Here is a 19,525-nt window from a genome sequence, read left to right as displayed (position 1 = left end):
TTGTAACATGTACAGTGCAAGTGAGCATGTAGCACTCAAATATCACAACTGATGCTTCTTTGAAGTCAAAGGTAGCCTTAGATTTAGGGTGGGGACAGAGGAAAAAGAATTAGCTGAGGAACAGTGGGAGAGGTAGGGAAAATGACGGGGTCATAATTTGATCCTAGTAATTGGCAGAACTGCTTGTTGTGGTTAATTTTTTTCTTGTACCCATTGACAGATTTAGCACAGACACCCTATTCATATTACAGTCCTGGTACATTCACATAGTTAAACACAAATATTCTGAAGGCATTGATAATTACACTGACTCCTTTCTCAGAATTTTGTCTATGACTTTAAAAAAGAAACAAACCGAAAATTATTAAAATGCATGAAGTTCTGCAGTGTTTTGTAGGTCTGAAATACTCATTAAAAGAAAAGTCTTTTAAACCTGACAAACTATTCTTCTTGGGTACCAGAGGCAAGACCATTTTGCTTTACCTTTAAATTCTTTTTTGTTTTCTTTTTAATCCTTGCCATGTGGAGCTTGAAAGTACTAGTAGTAGATAACAAATAATTCCAAATTGAGAGACTGCATGAGAGAACAAATGAACCATATGGGGAAAAGTATCCAAGATAATGAAAACCACTTCCTATCATACTCAGATACAAACAGATTTTGTATCTGTTAAATCAAAGTCCTATTTAGATACAAGTAGATGGTTATACAAAGAACATGTATTTTATTATGCACAACTGAAATAAGAATGTGAATCCCCATGGCTGTTGGTTCAAAATTTACTGTGTTTGGACCACTCAAAAACAATGTTTTATAGGAATTTATAGTCACTCAGGAGTTCTTCAGACAGATAGTAGCGGACATATTGCTTTGACACTTTCCATGGTTATCAGTCATTCCAAAAAAAAAAAAGACAGGTCATATCACATTAGGAACAGGGAAGATGAACATATATGCAAATTATGTTTCCAGTGATGCTTGTGACAGATGAAAAAAATAATTTTGAAGAAACAAGATTAGAAAATGCTTTATGGGATTTCAGAATCCTTTCTTCCTTTACTGTATCCTTTACTTCTGCTTAGTCCCTTTCAATTTATCTTTAATCCCATGATTTTCTGTAGGTAGATGCGTAGACTGAGGAGGCAGTGGTATGGATCTTACCACCAAAGACTAGCTGTAAGATAAGAAAGTGAACTGAGCTGGAGACAGAAGTCTCAGGTTATAATCCTGATTTTGTCTTTAAACAGCCTTGTGATACTGAAGGAGTCTTTCAGTCTTTAAATTGTTCTTGTCTGTAAAGTTGAAAGTAAGAAAACTGGACTATAGAGGATTTGTAGGGTTCCTTCCAGCTCGTGTCCACCAGTCTTCCTTTTCCCTTTTTTTCCCCTTATGTTTATTTTTTTTTTTAAACAGAGAGCGAGCACGAGCTGGGGAGGGCAGAGAGGGAGACAGAGGATCCAAAGTGGGCTCTGCGCTGACAGCACAGTGCCCGATGTGAAGGGCTTGAACTCATGAACTGCAAGATCGTGACCTGAGCCGAAGTTGTGATGCTTCACCGACCGAGCCACCCAGCTGCCCCCAATCTTTCTTTTCTAAACTGAATCATCTCCACCCAAACTATGTTGGTGTGTCACATCATCCTGCGCCTCTGTTTTGCTGCTTTTTGATCTGATGACAGAAGATGGCCTGTGGCTTGCAGATGGGTCAACGACGTAATTAGTAGATGATGAAGCTGGCCAGGTCGGTGACCGGATGAGAAGAGTTTGGGAGAGAAAAACATATTTCTTTCACGTGCCTCTCACACAAAAATGTATTAAACTGACAGAGAAAGACAGATATATGGTTTCACTCATGTGGAATTTGAGAAACTTAACAGAAGACCGTGGGGAAAGGAAAGGAAAAATAAGATATAAACAGAGAAGGAGGCAAATCATAAGAGACTCTCAAATACAGAGAACTGAGGGTTGATGGCAGTGGGGGGTTGGAGGGGCAGGGAAAATGGGTGATGAGCACTGAGGAGGGTGCCTGTTGGGACGAGCACTGGGTGTTGTATGTGAGGAATCACAGGAAACTACTGAAGCCAACACTGTGCTCTACGTTAGCTAACGTGACAATACATTTTAAAAAATAAGATCTATCAGACTGTGCAGGAGGTGGATTCACGGAGCCAGGAGCTAGTTATGTGTGCAGAAAACGCCAGATGTCGGAGGTCTCTGTAGTCGCATCTGCACAGCCACATAATTTTCATGCTATTCAGCACAGGAGTCCTATTAAATGTGTACTGATTCCTAGCTAAGTAACCATTTATCTACACTGAACCCTAATACATTAATAAGGAGGATTACAAAAGTCATTTACTATAAATTGTTATCTTAAAGTACTTTATAAAGGTACTTTTAAAAGCTTGGATAAACTTCCAGGTATTTTCTACAGCCATTCCATCTCTGAATCACTAGTAAGGGCAGGTATTACCATCTCCGGATTATAGATGTACAAGCTGAGTTTCAAAAATATTCAGAAGCAGCTTGAGTATCAAGAGGTCAGTGTCTGTAAATGATGAGGCTGGGTGCAGGCCAAGGTGTTCTGCTAGCCCGGTGTCTTTTCAGAATGTCACCTCATCATCTTTCAAGGCATGAGTGCTGATCACGGAGACTGGTGGACGGACCCGACTACTCTGTCATTGCTACCAGAAAGACCCCTTATCAAAGCGATCTCACTCAGACCGTCTGAACAACTTAAAGCTAGCTTCCAGCCTCCTGGATGTGGAAATGTGCAGGGATGAGAGTATCCTTATCAAATGTACTGATAGCACTAAACAGAAACCTAATTTCACAAATATGGAGCTGTGGGAGGGATCGCAGGTGGCAGCCTGGCCTCTGTGGCCTGACACATGCCCACAGGGTGGTCTGTCTGTCTTTTTACAACATGCTTTTAGAACACGACTAAGCCTGCTTAAAGTCTCTTTTCTCTTTTAAGAAAATCTTTAGATATATTCAAGAAGGTCATCCACAATTATATTTAGGATTTAAATGTACTGGAATTTTTCTGTGTTCCCAACATCTCAGAACAGTTCTAAAGTACTAATCTATTAATTATCAGCCTTCCTTTTGCCTTTTAACATTTCCTTTTCTGCTAAAGGTCCATTCTCTTTCCTGGTTTTTCTAAAGTACAGTGATTTGACAAATAGGATTTGAAAAATAAGACTTATACCAAAATTAAGATGGTTCATTTTTTTCTTTCAGATCCATATTTTTCAGAATTTGAGACAAAATCGTAATCTAAAATTTTTTTCACTGAAACAACTCAGGTAATTTTGACTTTTGTCATTTTCACTGAAGTAAATATTCTGTCTCTATCCATACTGCTGAGAGCACTGTTAAGGCTGACTTCCTGACAATTCAGAAGAAGTTTAGAAAAATGACTAACGAAGGCATTTAGCCATTTCATATAAAATATCTTTAATCTGTACAGACATGACATTATTTGAATAAGTTCTCCACAGCCGACAGGAATGCCAGCTCAAACTCCTGATCGGAGAATCTGCTTACGGACGCCCGCGCGTTGCTTCGGATTTGGAGTCTCTGTTCCTCAGACATGGAAAGAATGTGAGCCATGGTCTCCGCGTAGCCTTCTTCGCTTTCAGCCAAGAATCCGGTTCTCTCTCCTTCGTGAGGAACGACGATGTCAAGCTTGGGGCCCCCTGAATTGTGCGCGAGGATAATCGTACCAGCTGCCATGCACTCAACAACTCCTGGGAAAGAAACAAAAAAGTCTTTTAACTTTTTGAGAGTGTTAGCAAGAACGAGGCTGAGTGGCAACCTCTCCAAGTTTTAGGACGCTTGCAAGAAATGGAACCAAATGTCTGTTGGGTCCGTAAATTTGCTCACTAAACTTCCATGGTGCCAGATACCTTTTACGTTTTTTAGCTTCACAGTAATGCTACTTCGTTCTTACTTGAAACAGACAGGCAGGTGGAGAACACACTATAAAATCACATCCCTGAGGGTAACAAAACAAAGCAGGCTGCACGATGCTAGCAAGATGGCAGACTGAAAGATAACAGGTGTAAAGAGATAGCAAAAGCAAGTTTCAGGAGTTCCAATGACAGCTTTAGGGGCTTTCCCTCCTCCCTCAACTTCTTGGCTGGCTCCCTCCTCTTCTGCCCATGCCTGAGCCCTTCTCGTTCTCGGCACCATGCAGCGGGGGCCTCCTGTCTCCCTAGGCCACCTGACCCTCTTCCGTGGGGCTTCTGTAACTACCCGGACGGTGACGAACTGCTCAGTCTGTGTTTCCTGGTCAGGTCCCTCACCTACACTTCAGACTTGTACAGACCAGTGTCCGCTGGACACACACTTCCATGTCCCGCAGATCATTCTAACTCTACCTGCTGGGAACCTGGCTCGTCAACCACCTCTCCTCTCGGGAGTCCATCTCTAGGTGAAAGCCATCCACCATCCATACAGTTGTCTACACTCAAGACCTCAGGAGGTCCTCTCGGACTCTTCTTTTTCCTTCGTGTAATGCAGCCAGTTAATCACCACGTCCTGCTCAATCCTGCTTTAGATTTCCCTCGAGCGTGCTCGCCGACCGTGTTTGTACCGCAGCACGTCACCCAGGTTGCCGGGGCTGCCCGACACATCCTCCTGCCCGCCTCCCCCGGCCCTCCCTGCCCCTCACCAGTCCACCCCTCCACGGCGACCGCAGTGAACTTGAGGAAATAGAAAGCTTTTAAATCCAACACTCAAAATCCAGCTCGCTTGTCCCGCTGGCTGCATCTGGCCCCAGCTCCCCTCCCCGTCGGCGTGCTGCCCCCTGCGTGCTCCAGCCGTACAGAACCCTCAGTTCCCTGATGCACCGGCTAGTGCCCCTACGGTCCCACCTGTCACAATGCTGTTCCCTCCGCCAGATACTCTCCCATCTCTTGCAAGGCTAACTTCTAATTGCTGTTCGGGCCCAGCTTACGTGTCACACCGTTTCCTTGGGCAACTGTTCTGTGACCTCACACATCTTTTATGTGTTTCTCTTGGACGCTTCAGATCCCCCTGCACTTGCCCTGGGCAGCACTTAGCCCCCTGGCCAGTAAAGTGCCGTGTGACTGGTCTGTATCACACACCGAGCCGGAGGTCTCTGAAGGCAACAATAGTTCCTGTCTCCCAGTCATTTTCCCCAGCACCCGCCACGTGCCTGGTGCAGTGAATGCTCAGTTAGTGTCCGAGGACGGAGGCACCGGGAGTCAGGCTGAATCAAAAAGTTCTGGCTCTGTGCCCCTCAGTAGCGCGGTACCCACTAGGGACAGACAGGAGAGCAAGATAAATCAGAGCCTCAGTACAGGAAACTTCACTTTTACGCTCTTCCGTTTTCCCTGAGCACCTAGCAGCGTGGGACACAAAGCAGCCACTTGAGAAACAGACGTTGAACCAAATGAGACCCAAGACAGTACTTGACTTTATACCAAATGTATGCACAACAGGAAGTCAGGGTAGAGAGAGCAATTTGCGCTAGAATAAACAAGAAAGGCTAAATTAAAGGCTAAGGAGATGAAAGTCGGACACTTATCTTATAATGAGATCTGGCAGAAAGAGGAGGGGAGCCTTTCCAATGATGGGCCGGGGATCGACAGAACAAACGAGAGAATTGCTGTGAGGAGCCTAGTCAGCTCAGCTTTTGGTGTGTGACAAAGTCACCTGACGAGCTTAACCAAAACGCTTCCACCAGGGCCCCACTCGGAGATTTGGATTTGGTCCTGCAGCTGAGATTAGGCCAGGAATCTGTACCAGTCCGGCCACGGGGTCAGGTGGGGCAGAGAAACCGGGGTAGGTGAGAGCAGGGGCTGTCTGAGTGAGGATCCAAGCTCTACCTCTTCTTGCGGCTGAACAATGGCAAGTTTAAAACCTCTCTGTGCCTGAGTTTCTTTATTCGTAAAATGGAAATGAGAATACATCAAGCAGGGTTTCAGAGAGGATTAAATCAGATAATACTTGTGAAGATCTCAACAGCGACTTCCACACAGTAAGCTGTCAGTAAATACCAGCTATTATTATTGACTACACACTGTTCTGTCCTGCGGGCTCTCAAATGAAAAAAGTGTACTTGGCGGACTGGGGGAGGAGAATTAAGACCTGATGTGAACTTCTAGAGTATTATTATTTTATCAAGAGAGCCCAAATGTACACCTCATGACACCAAACCAGTTGCTGAAAGGACAAACTCACCAATCCCAAAATGCTCGTTCCACATGGTATGCAGACCAATTGTGGCTTCAGACAAGTAAGACTTTAACTCATCAAACGGAATGTTTACTTTAAATTCCACACCTTCTTGAACTCCTAGATCCTCAGAAAGCTTTCTCAGTTGATTTACCCTGAGTTCATCATCTTGGTTACGACAACCTCCGATGAGGAGGAGTTTAAGGGAAGGAAGTGACCGAGCCACCTTCTTATTCAGCAATTTAGCAAAGGCTTTGATCTGCAAAGGATGATTCTTTTCAGGCCGGAACTGGCCTATGGAAACCAGTAAATGTCCCGGGGTTGTCTTTTTCTCATGTAAGGGAATGTCCAGAAAGGTCTGTACATCACAAGGTGGGTAAACAATATTTGTGCAGTTCCCGACTTTCCACAGTGAGAGAATGTGGTTTAGTGTCCAAGAAGAATTGACCATCACTACATCGCTGCAGGAACCCACAAGTCCATAAATAAAAGCAAATAAATAGTAATAGATGAGCTTTACTTTGCTGAGAAAAGGATTCCTGGTAATGAAGGCTGCGTTATTAAACCCGACATTCTGATTCTTCACTACAGAGAGCATATCAGTGCTGATTGTGGGATAATGAACATAGCTGCCAACGCGGCAACCCCCTAGATACTTAAACAGAGGCAGTGTGAACGCGTATCCCATGGAATCGATGTAAACGTCAGGAACGCACTGCATCAGAGCTTCCCAGCCAAGAAAAATGGATCCGAGACTCTGGCCCAGCAGTGTGAAGTGAGGATAGAGCGAATCTTCCACAAGGTAGCGTTTCCTTAGGAAAACAAACTTCACTGGGTGAGTGAGCCTGATGTGAAATCTTCGGAAAGCACCTTCTAGTATCTGCTGACCACTGACATTCACATCACCAGTATACACAACATAAACCGCTTCGGGATACCTAAAACAGAATGTAGGAGTTAAGATTTTCACTCGTTTAGGTTAATATCAAGCAACAAGCTGGAGATAATTATTTTGTCACAATCATAAAGCAGGTCGTTTTTATACTGAAAAAACTGTCTTGAATGTTTTTCATTCGTTATACTTGGTCTACTGATCCTCTCTCCTGAGTCTTGTGCTGTCCTGCAAGGTAAATATTCGTCTGCCAAATGACACTTCTAGTTCTTTGCTATTTCCTCTTCTAAGAGTTTTGCATAGAGCAGACATCAACAAAAATTACTGACTGCTATTTCCATTTTTTATGAAATACACGGAAACTTTATTTTGACGACTTTTTCGGGACAAAATGATAATATCAGCTACATACTCCTAAACAAGAGTTAAAATTTACTAAATGTATCTTTACTAAATGTATCACACACGCTAAATGTATCTTTAGATAGGATCACACATGCTAACGCGTTACTCAGTGTTTTTATCTGAGAAATGCAATGAGATTCTAAAAGTTAGATCTGGTGCCTGCATCAAAATATATCAGATAGGGCATAATGATAATGGAAATTTGTAAAAGTATACTCTTATGACTATTTATGCTTTTGGCACTTGCTCTGATGGTGTTTTTTGTTGTTCTCTGAGTCATAAAATATTTCTTAAGTGTCTAGTATGAGCTACTAGGTTCTGGGGATTCAGGAATTAGAGAGTCTTTACCCTCGAGGAGCTGAGTTCAGTGGGGGAAAATAGATATACAAACAGAAAACTGCAAAACTGTGATATGTGTTGATAAAGATGGCCATAGGATCCTGTGCAGGCCTAAAGGCTGAGCATCTCGTTGCACTTCCCCACAGTCAGAATGATCCTTAGACTGAGGTTTGTTTGTTTTTAATGTTTATTTATTTTTGAGAGAGAGAGTGAGAGAGAGAGAGAGAGAGAGCAAGCTTGTGCACATGGGCAGGCAGAGGGGCAGAGAGAGAGGAAATCCCAAGCAGGCTCCGCATTGTCAGTGCACAGCCTGAATCGGGGCTCAAACTCCAGAACCATCAGATCAGGACCTGAGTCGAGACTGAGTCGGATGCCTAACTGACTGCGCCACCCAGGTGCCCCTGGAATGATCCTTATAAAATGAAATAAGATCGTCGTTTCCGGTTGCTTAAAGATGGCCACGAATTCTTTGACACTTATCAAGTGGTGGGATCTATGTCCCTTCCCCTGGGATGACGGGCTCTGTGACTGCTTTTACCAATGGACCATGTCAAAGGTGACATTTTGCCAGTTTCTAGAGCCCAGCTCTAAGGGGATGGTAATTTCTGCTTTGCTCTGGAGAAGTCAGCTGTCAGATAAGAAGTCCAACTGTCCTGAGACAGCCGTGTTGTGTGCAAGCCCAAGCAGGTCACGTGGGGGGCTGCGGGCGACAGAGACGCCTGACCAGCGCTCCCTCCCCTCACCCACTGTGGCTGTCGCAATCGTCCCAGCCCAGGAAGCAGGTATGTTAGTGAGGGAGCCTTCTGATGACCAGGCCCCAGCTGTCATCTCAGTGCAGCAGCTTGGTATGCACGGTTCCAAACACGGCCCATCAGTCCCCAAGCTGTGAAAGATCATGATGAATTCTTGCTTTAGCCATTACGTTCTGGGGTGGCCCGCCATGCGGCAGCAGGGAAGCACAATATCCTCTCTCTGTCGGGAATGCTCGCACAGTTTCCCAGGCACTTAGATCCTCACCGCACTCGCTCAGGCCTGTGGAACCGGCCCTGCCTCGGCTCTCGCACGTGCCCTGGGGTCAGCCAAACTGGACTCCTTCCCCCGAGGGACACACAGGCTCCGTCCAGTCTCAGGGGACTTGCAAGAGTGGCTGCCTCTGTTCTGAACTCTCTTCTCTCATCTTCACTGTTTTCCTGAGGTAGGCGGTGTGGCATGTGATTTACAGCGCGGGACCTCCAACGCGGTTCCCGTATCTGTCAAAGGAGGGTAACAGTGGGGGCACCCGGGTGGCTCAATCAGTTAAGTGTCCGACTTTGGCTCAGGTCATGATCTCGTGGTTCATGGGTTCAAGCCCCGCATTGGGCTCTGTGCTGACAGCTAGCTCAGAGCCTGGAGGCTGTCTTCGGATTCTGTGTCTCCCTCTCTTTCTAACCCTCCTCTGCTCACGCTGCCTCTCTCTCTCTCTCAAAAATAAATAAAACATTAAAAAATTTAAAAAAAGGAGGGTAACAGTAACAGCCTCACAAGGTCATTCTGAAGACTGAGCGAGCAGACACGTGTAAAACATGTCACACAACGGCTGGCACACAGTAAATGCCCAGTATGTGTCAGCTGCTCTCGTCACTTAAACCTCAGTGAAGTATCAGCTCCTTGGAGGTTTTCCCTAATTACTCAGTCTAAAGTACGGAATCACTCCGGGCTCAGCCCGTTAGGCATCTGACTCTTGATTTCGGCTCAGGGCACGATCTCACGGTCATAAGCCTCAAGCTCTGCGCAGTGTGGAACCTGCTTGGAATTCTCTCTCCCTCTCTCTGCCCCTTCCCTGGTCTCTCTCTCAAAATAAGTAAACATTAAAAAAAAAAGTATGGAGTCCTATTTTGATTTCTTGCATAGCATCTCTCACCATTTGGTATTTTTCTTCTTAGATATTATTTTGTCTCTCTCTCAACTAAAATCTAAGATCCATGATCTATTTTGTTCACCATTCAATCTCGACTCAGCAGCGCCTGACACAGAGTACGTCCCCAAGAAATATTTCCAGATGGAATGAAAAGTGTATTGTAGTTTATGCTGAGTTACAAGAGGCTTGTAGAAATTAGCTGGAGAAAAAGGTCATTTTAGAAAAAAAGGAACGCTGTATGGAAAGGCAAGGAATCTAGAGAGCGCATGATGCTCCCAGTTCAGCATGCTGAGCAAAGTACACATGAAGGAATGGGGAGGGATGGAAAAGAAAACGTGGCAAGAACAAGATGCAGAAGTATCTTCTATGTGATACTGAGGATTTGCACTTCTTTCCTTGCAGGGGATTGGAAGTAACAGAGTTTGTGGGGAGTGCGGGAGAGCTGTCACAAAGCGCCACCACTGCCCTCAAGAGTTAGGCAATCTGGGTAGACAAGTTAATGCACCGAGTTACGAGAAGGAAAGAGCAGTAGTGATTAGAACAGGAGCAGGGAAGGCCTCAGAAAGGTGGGCATTAAGCTGGGATTTAAGGGCATGTTTTTTTTTTTTGTTTTTTTAATTTTTTTTTATTTAATGTTTTTTATTTATTTCTAGGAGAGAGAGAGAGAGACAGCATGAGCAGGGGAGGGTCAGAGAGAGAGGGAGTCACAGACTGAAACAGGCTCCAGGCTCTGAGCTGGCAGTCAGCACAAAGCCCGACGCGGGGCTCGAACCCACGAACCGTGAGACCATGACCCAAACGAAAGTCGGACGCTTAACCGACTAAGCCACCCAGGCGCCCCAAAGGGCATGTTTTAAATCTAGGGAGTTACGGGAGATGGCTGAGGAAACGCAGGGGCGGTGGCTGGAAGCCAGGATGAGCCTGGAGCGAAGAGATGCAGAGTGCAGGGCATTCTGTGTGCAGGCTCTGGACCTGGAAGAAGGGCTTGGGCCAGGAAGTAGAGTAACCATGGAAGAATAATAGTTTCCCCCTCTGATAAAACCATAAATGGAATTTGTACTTTACTATGTTTGTTCCTTTCTATGTTTGGAGATGCAGGAGGGGAGAAGGAAGCCTAAAACGTTAAATGACCAGTTAGCAGCATATTCCTTCGTTATGGTAACGTAAGACTAACTGGTAATGATATCAATATTAAAATCAGACAGATGCTTTCACAGAGATTACTTCCTGTGTGACATTATGGACTAAAAATATTCAGGTTTCAAGTGTTCCCCATATTACTTGGCATATTTCTGTCTATTACTCAACTTCTCCACACATTCTTCCAAGGTGACAGTTAAACCCACTAAATTTTGTCATTAAAGGGCAGATACTTTCCCTTTCCATTTCTTTATCATATCAACTAAAATTCAACAGTATCTTGTAAGGCAGGCTGGCACCTAACAGAAGTATTTCCTTATTGAAGAACAGTTGGCTATGGATAAGGTATGAGAGAGAGGTCAATTTCCGGTGATGATTTTTTTAAGGTAATAACAGAGCAAACTAGCTAGATGCATACCTACTTTTTCTGCAGCGCCCTCAAGGCACACCACAAAACTCTTTCTCCTCCTCCGCCAGCATTGCAGTATGGATGAAAAAACGCAATCACTCGTTGATTTTTCCCATTTTTGTTAGTTGCTACTGACTCTTTCTTTCTCTGTACCAGCAGTCTGACTCCCCAGAGGATAATGAACAAACATATGCATAAAATTCCACATACGGTCAGGCCAGGGAGGAGTAATGAATAAAAAAACCTGAAACAAGAGGGAAAATGTAAAAATCAACAGAATGCCCATTCAAACGAAACGACAAATTAAAATCTACTTTTGCATGTCCACTTTATATAGTAGTAGTAAAGAGAGAAGATCTTTATACCTGTGAGTCTGCTGACGAAATACTCACTTTTTAATCAGCAGTAAAAATCAATGTTGAGCCACCTTTCTCCTAACAGTGTATGTGTTAAGGGATTAAAAACAAATTTAATTATTAACCTAAACAAGACCTGACTAGGAACGGCATCTGACCCTCAGTTACGACACAGAGCCCAAGCAGTATGTCTTCTGAATGATCAGTAATGAACATTTAATTAGTTAAGAGTGTGATGAGGTAGCAAATCATTTTTATCCTCTCACTTTGACTCAAACAGAACAATTTCTGGGGCCAGAGGAACTTAGATATCTCCATTTCTATTACGAGCTCTGCATCTGCTGTTTCTACGACCCTAGAACACTGCTGTTCCTCATGTGCCTCTAAATGAGTTGCCAAAAATGTACCGACAACTAACTTCTATGCCATGCACAGAGGCAAACTCACTTACTCGCTGACTGATAGAACGTCTGGCCCAAAGAAGGTATCTGTGTTTGTTGACTGCATACAGTATTTTTTACCTCTCAGATGTCTCTTAGATGATGTTAAAATGACTTTTCAAAGTATGTTTTTCTCTTAGGACTGGGCAATATAGTCGGTATCTAACTTCATATTTTTCATATTTTTTATACTCTGCTTACCCTTTAATAAAGGATCGGGGAGCTTGTAACACATAAAAGCACTAAAATACTAAAACTTTTTTTCAAATGTTTATTTTTGAGAGAGAGAGGGGCGGAGCATGGCCAGGGGAGGGGCAAAGAGAGAGGGAGACACAGAATCCGAAGCAGGCTCCAGGCTCTGAGCTGTCAGCACAGGACCTGACATGCGGCTCGAACCCATGAACCGTGAGATCATGACCTGAGCAGAAGTTGGATACTCAACCAACTGAGCCACCCAGGTGCCCCATATAATACTAAAACTTAAATAATGAAAAGCCAGGACCGGGCAGTTCAAGTATTTGGTGGGAAGTGGTGACAGGTGGGGGACATAGATATACAGACTCTAAATTTGTATGTAGTAGTGAAAAGCAGATTGGGCTCTGAAGGGCTTAATGACCCAAGTATCTATGGGTATATTTTGTGTAGCGGCATAGTTTTCATTGTCCATAAGTAGAAGACATAAATTCTTCAGAGAAATAACTATCCTTTTTTTCTTTTTTTTTTTTTAAAGCATATCTAATTCTATTTCTTTTTTATTTATTTATTTATTTATTTATTTATTTCTAGGAGAGAGAGAGAGACAGCGTGAGCAGGGGAGGGTCAGAGAGAGAGGGAGTCACAGACTGAAACAGGCTCCAGGCTCTGAGCTGGCAGTCAGCACAGAGCCCGACGCGGGGCTTGAACCCACGAACCGCGAGATCATGACCTAAGCGAAAGTCGGACGCTTAACCGACTAAGCCACCCAGGCGCCCCAGTATCCTTTTTTTCTTAATTTTTAAAGTTTATTTATTTTGAGAGAGAGAGACAGAAAGAATGAGTGGGAGGGGCAGAGAGGGAGAGAGAGAATCCCAAGCACAGAGAGAAAACCTGACAGTGCAGAGCCTGACACGGGGCTGGAACTCAAGAACCATGAGATCATGACCTGAGCTGAAACATGAATTGGATGCTTAACCGACTGAGCCATGCAGGTACCCTGGCAGAAATATTTATATTTAGTTCGGAAACAAATTTCTCGTGTGGGATTTCCTATGTGAATAAGTCCACTACTTGAATAGGTGTTTGACTTATTAGAATGATTTGATCTCAGGATAACTTTAAACTCTTAAAAATTACTGAAGACCCCATCCAGCTGTTGTCTATCAGGATTTCCCAACCTCAGCACTGCTGACATTTTAGACCACATAATTCTTTAAAAAAATTTTTTTTTAATGTTTTATTTATTTTTGAGAGAGAGATAGAAACAGCATGAGCAGGGGAGGGTCAGAGAGAGAGGGAGACACAGAATTCGAAGACAGCCTCCAGGCTCTGAGCTGTCAGCACAGAGGCCGATGCGGGGCTGGAACCCACAAACTGTGAGATCATGACCTGAACTGAAGTTGGACACTTAACCGACTGAGCCACCCAGGCGCCCCTAGACCACCTAGTTCTTTGTTGTGGGACTGTCCTATGCCTTATAGGATGTTTAGCTGCATTCCTGGCCTCAACCCACTGGATGCCCACAGTACCCTTCCAGTCATGACCATAAGAATTATCTCGACATTGGTACATTTCCTGCAGGCGTAATATCACCCCTTGTTGAGAAATACTCATTTACATTAATCAATCATTACATTGATTATTATATCTACCAATATTTAGCATATCAAAAATTAAACTGAGGAATTTAAAAAATTGTGAATTATTCTAACAATGACAAATCCATTACATGTTAATAGAAAACACATTTTTATTAAAAAACCCTGTATTTTCCAAACCAAAAAAAGAAAAGAAATTCAGTAAGCAGAGTATCAGTGTTTTAGATTTTTGCAAATCTCTTTAATATCTGGCTTAACAACACAGCGGCTTTTCACATCTGCTTCTGCATTCAATCTTAGTGATATGTTGTTTTATTTGAAGTATATAAAGGAAAGGCAAGCTCACTCAGATATGTAGTAGGAAAAGGGAATACAGTTAAATAGCCTTTTTAGATGATTACAACATTTTTCTGGGATGTTATACCAAATTAGACAAATGGCAATTTCTTAATGGTCAGGTGCAACAAGGAATTTGGAACCCAATCAATGACCTTTTCATACTCTATTATACTCAAATCTTGTACTTTAAATGGATCTTTTACCTACACATGGTTTTGTAACATCATGACTTGATTATATGGAAAATATGGTTCATGACTCATGTAGACTTTCCAAATGTGGCTGATTTCATTGTATAATATCCCCAAATCACATCTGTTAATATAATTACCCATCTCTTCAGGAAAATCTTTGAATTACTGGAAAGTGGTCAAGCTCTGAATGGCAGATACAGGTTCCCCCAAATTCTAATTTTCACCTGAAAGTTCAAACTTTATTATTAGCAATGAATTCTATCACTTGTTTTCTTCGAATTGACAGGGCCACTTCATGAATTTTCAAATACCTAAGTCAAAAGACCTATATGTTCCATATGGGACATTCTTTCACGTAAAAACCATGTCCCATAAAAAAGTGTCTAATTTAGCTTGCAACTTAGCAATCATATAAGAACTTTTCCTTGAGTTAACCATCGTACTTCAGTATGGAGACATTATATAGAATATTAAAAAGATATGTACTCAAGGTTAACACTTAACAAAATTAATTTGTCCTGTTTCATCAAGGACATTCTTAGTAAAACTGGCTTTAGCAAGTGCACTGTGGTCAAAAACACAAGACTTCTAATATACTTTGATGTCATCAACTCGATTTGTAATAAGTAGCAGTTTTATCCACTATTACTTTTGCACTGTTGGTGCAAATGTAAACATGGTGAGAAAGCAAATGTTATCTTAAATTATTATAAAAATGGTTTTGGTCTTGAAGACCTGCCAAGGTCTATGGACCATACTTTGAGAACTACGGCCTTCAAGGACGAACAGGGTTTGACATCAAGAAGTGGTAAGATTTGCTAATTATTTAACATTTGAAATATATCTGTTCATAAAAGGAATACTATATAGCTATCCCAGGAAAAGTTAAAAGCCCATTTAATTTAAAATGTGGCTGACCCATAGAATCCAAGGATTTTTATGGCATTTCCTTCTAATGATTTAGGTGGGAAGATTCATGTGATAGGATTTTCAAACTGAACTATTTAACTTAAAATCAGAAAAAAAATCCTAATAACTAGAGTCGATCCAATCTTTTATTGAGTCTGTTAGTTTCAAAGATACAGACTATATAAATTTATTAGACAGCCTACAGTACTTACACATCAAAACTACCCATTTTAGAATCTGTTTAAATATAACTAAAAATAGGGGCGCCTGGGTGGCTCAGTCGGTTAAGCGTCCTACTTCAGCTCAGGTCATGATCTTATAGTTTGTGGATTTGAGCCCTGCATTGGGCTTTGAGCGGTCAACACAGAGCTGTCTGCTGACAGCTCAGAGCCTGGAGCCTGCTTCAGATTCTGTGTCTCCTTCTCTCTCTGCCGCTCCCCAACTTGTGTGCTCTCTCTCTCTCTCTCTCAAAAACAAATAAACATTAAAAAATACATATATAACTAAAAATATGTGCCATTAAATAATGTTTAGCACAGAAACCTAAGGCTTTGAAACTTAACTAAACAACAGTGACTCATGTATTCAACAAACACTTATTTAGCCATTATAATGTGCAAAGTACTGAGTTAGGGATATTTCAAATGGCAAGGAAGAATATGAAGCCTCTGAAAATCGACTTTCCTGTTCAAAAAATTTTAAATAATCATTATAGAAATTGGAGTAGAGGGGACCAAAATGAAGAAACAATACCTGAATTCTGGAGAGAATATGTACAAACTATTCAGGATGCTATCATGTTAATTACAAATTTCAACCTGAACAAAAATAGGTAGATGTTAAAAGAACTGTGTAGATGGAATCGATTGTATATATATATATACACACACACACACACATATATATATACACACACATATATACATACACACACACATACACATATATATGGCAAGACACATAAAATACAGTCGTACTGCATCAACTAATGTAGGGGAAAAGAAAGTCTGGGTTTTTTTCCACCAACATGTTAAAAATAGTTATCTTCAGATGGTAGCATGCCTGGCCAATTTCCCGTTTTTGCTCCTCTATTTCCTAAGCCTTCTACACAAAACAATGTATTACCTATGTAATAAAATTTTATGACTACTCTTACACCAACCGGAAATGACGATCATACAGCAGAGGATTCAATATAAACTTTTTATTTGTGAAAATAAAGAGAAATCTCACTAAAATGGATTCAGGAGGCCAGAAGGGGGAGCGCAGAAGGAGTCCTATCCCTGAAATGTCAATTTCATGAAGAACTGTCAATTACAGCATCCAACAGAAGAATCCTAAACAGGATGGCATGGTCACGAGCAGGCCCCAACAGGGGAAAGGTGTACACCGCATCTCCGACGAGAGTACTCCTGCAGCTCAGCCAATGAGAAACCCTCACCACTCCTGCTTTTCTCCGGTAGACTTTCCTTCAACCCCACCCCTTCAACTTCCTCCTTCTCCAGAAACCAGTGGTCCTCTCCTTGGTAGAACTTGCCTATGGTTTTGCCATAACTTGAATATCCAGAAGTGCAATTCTCTGCTACTCCCGAGAAAGCAAACAAAAAACCAACCAGATCATTTTTGCTGGTAAGATAGCTATTTTATTTTTACGGTTAACATATTTAAGTGGCATATGTTAACAATGACACTTTTGGTGAGTGAAAGAAGGGAAACTACGACGTGAGAAGGAAGAGCCAGTTTATTCTTTACCAAAAGAGACACGATAGTTTGAGAAATGATCCATGGCTCAATCAGAAAGGAAAACGAGAAATGAATATGAACAAGTTATAACAGAATAGTTGGGCGTGCGAAAAAAAAGAAGAGAAACTGCACTCCTCAGCCAGGAGTGGGCCAGGCGAAGAAGACGCGGTAAACTGAGTCTTTAACCCAATGGGCTTCAGTCTAATTAGAAGACTCCAAAGTGAGAAGAGCGCTCACTGTCCTTGAGGCCTAGATTCGTGACTAGAAGACCCCCCTCCCCCCCCCGCAAATTTCAGTTGCACTGGCTGGACAAGTACCACCGTGAAACAGAAAACGCCTGCGAGCCCACACCACCTGCTCCTCACCTCAATAACTCGCACAAGCACCAACCCCCTCTGGTGGTCGCCATCTTCCCTCGACCCGCGAACTCAGGAAGCGCTTCGCTACTCCTCTTCTCTATTGGCTCCAGAGGAAGCGGGCGGGGTTCTCCCCGCCCCTATGGGGCAGGTTGCGCGTTTCAATTGGCTGCTGGTAGCAGCTTCCCACGGCCTTCCAGTCAATAGAATCTCCCGGGGAGGAGACAAATCTTCGGCGTGGCGCACAAGAGTCCCGCCCCCCCAACGGGCGGGGCCGTGGTGGGAGGCGGGCTGGAGAGGGCGTGGCCTGTGATGGACAGCCGGCGCACCCGCCCTCGGCCCCCTCCCCCGCTGGAAGCCCCCAGCCCGGAGCCCGCCGGCCGTTGAGACCAATGGGAGGCCCTTGCGCGTCTCGGATCGACTTCCCAGGTGCGGAGTTCACTCCCGCGACGGCGGCGACCTTTGGGACCCGCGGCGTCCCAGAGCGAAGCGCGGAGCGGAGGGGGAGCCGTGCGGAGCGGACCCGAAGCTGGTGCCCGCCACGCCGCACCTTCTACGCGGGCGGTTGGCGAGTCCTGGCATCTGCATCACCGGCTCGGCGCTGCCCGGCTCGCCCTCGCTCTTGTCCTTCCCCGCACGCGCGGGGGGCTGAAGACCGAGTCCGCAGCGCACCGGCCCGAGGTAGCAGATACTTGGGAGGGAGCACTGGCCCCCTCCAGGGGCACGGGCAGGGCCGCCACTGGGTGTGAGTGCGGGTCCGAGGCCGACCCCCCTCCCCCCGCCCGGCTTTTGGGCTTATCCCCGCGCCCTCCAAGGGCCAGGGCTCCAGGGCGCGCAGCTTTGAACTAGGCGATGGAGCGAAGGCTGCTGATCCCCTGGTCTGAAATGCAGAGGCCCTTTTCCAGACCCCTTCCTGGGTGAGGGAGCCGAACCGCAGAGATGCCACCCACAACCCGCTCCCGGTGTTTTAACACCGCACTTCTCCGCTACCCAGGTGACCTGTGGGCTCTGGGTGGAATCCACACAGAAGAAACTGCTTCCTCCCAAGGAGGATGCTTGAGCAGGAGAGGCAGCTGACTGCTAGGGTAGGGGCCAGTTGGAAAGTAAGTTTCCCTCCCTGGGCGCCGCGCGCTCCCTACCTGGAGAACTTTCCACGCCCACCTGCCCACTTTCCTCTGCTGCCTGGCTTGTTCGGGGAAGACGGGGGGCTAGCTGGAGCCCCAGCCCCAGAGGATTCGGGGATGTAACAAGAGCGCCCTTAGAAATGCCATGCCTTTAACGGGTTTGCAGGAACAATTTGAAACCCAGCACTTTTCCGTTCATCTTTATGTCCGAAGCTGGATTTGTAAAGTGAGCGTTGAGTTGACGTGTAAGAGCCCTAATTGCCCAGGACAGTTAAGTTAATTACCCAGAGAAGTTATTAAGAGTACGCGGGTCTCTTTTTGGTCTATCCAGGTCCCGCAACTTTTTTTTTTTTAAAGAACTATTTTGAATTCATTTTAATTATACAAGTAACGCATTAATGTGGTGATTTAAAAATGCAAACAGCACGGAAATATGGAGCATGAAAAGCAGATCTGCTCCCTAATGCTTTTCTGTTCATTTACATATGTCTTCCTTTGTTCTGAAAACATTTATTGAAAACTTACTATATATTTCAGGCATGGTGCTAAGAGCTGAAAAGGGAGTGGTTAAAAGATGTGTGTATGTGTGCGCGCGCGTGCGTGTGTATCTCCAGAGAAATCTTTAAGTTTTGTATGTATGTGGATTTAAATTTTTTGTTTGTTTTACGTAAATGAGATCACATAGTGTGTATTCTCCAAACCTCCCCCCACCCCCCAGTAGAACTGTATTTTGGAAATTGTTTCATGTCAGTACATAAGCATCTATCTTGTTCAGTTTAACTTGTATACAATATGGATACATCCCATAGTATGTTTTATTTTTTCCCTGTGGGTGGATATTCTGGCTATTTCTAATCTTTTTTCCCCTTCACAAGCCACGCTGTAGTGGACATCCTTGTACATGATTTTTAATGCTGACACTTGAGTATTTCTTTAGAATGGACACATAGGCCTGAATTGGTCACATAGGTCTACAATTTCT

General features: G+C 43.9%; 1 protein-coding gene across 1 annotated transcript; it reads right to left on the bottom strand.

Annotated features, from left to right (window-relative positions):
* Positions 1-3,340: 3,340 nt before the first annotated feature.
* ALG11 (ALG11 alpha-1,2-mannosyltransferase) lies at positions 3,341-17,638 on the bottom strand. Its single transcript, XM_039236078.1, has 4 exons — positions 17,429-17,638; positions 11,303-11,533; positions 6,214-7,145; positions 3,341-3,752 (listed from the first exon to the last, which is right to left on the bottom strand). The coding sequence occupies exons 1-4, from the start codon at positions 17,470-17,472 to the stop codon at positions 3,481-3,483; spliced, it is 1,479 nt and encodes a 492-aa protein (XP_039092009.1). The 5' UTR covers positions 17,473-17,638; the 3' UTR covers positions 3,341-3,480.
* Between the last annotated feature and the right edge of the window lie 1,887 nt (positions 17,639-19,525).

The sequence above is a fragment of the Hyaena hyaena genome, unplaced genomic scaffold (assembly GCF_003009895.1).
Source record: "Hyaena hyaena isolate Hyena2069 unplaced genomic scaffold, ASM300989v1 scaffold_106, whole genome shotgun sequence".
In the NCBI taxonomy this organism is placed as follows: Eukaryota; Metazoa; Chordata; class Mammalia; order Carnivora; family Hyaenidae; genus Hyaena; species Hyaena hyaena.
Note: the sequence above shows the minus strand (reverse complement) of the source record. Positions and strands in the feature narration are given on the sequence as shown.

Coding starts and splice junctions, on each gene's coding strand:
- ALG11 (XM_039236078.1), bottom strand. CDS start 17,472: ATGGCGACCACCAGAGGGGGTTGGTGCTTGTGCGAGTTATTGAG. Junction 7,146..11,302: donor TTGAGGGCGCTGCAGAAAAA/GTAGGTATGCAT, acceptor ATTCTGTTTTAG/GTATCCCGAAGCGGTTTATG. Junction 3,753..6,213: donor GAACGAGCATTTTGGGATTG/GTGAGTTTGTCC, acceptor TTTCTTTCCCAG/GAGTTGTTGAGTGCATGGCA.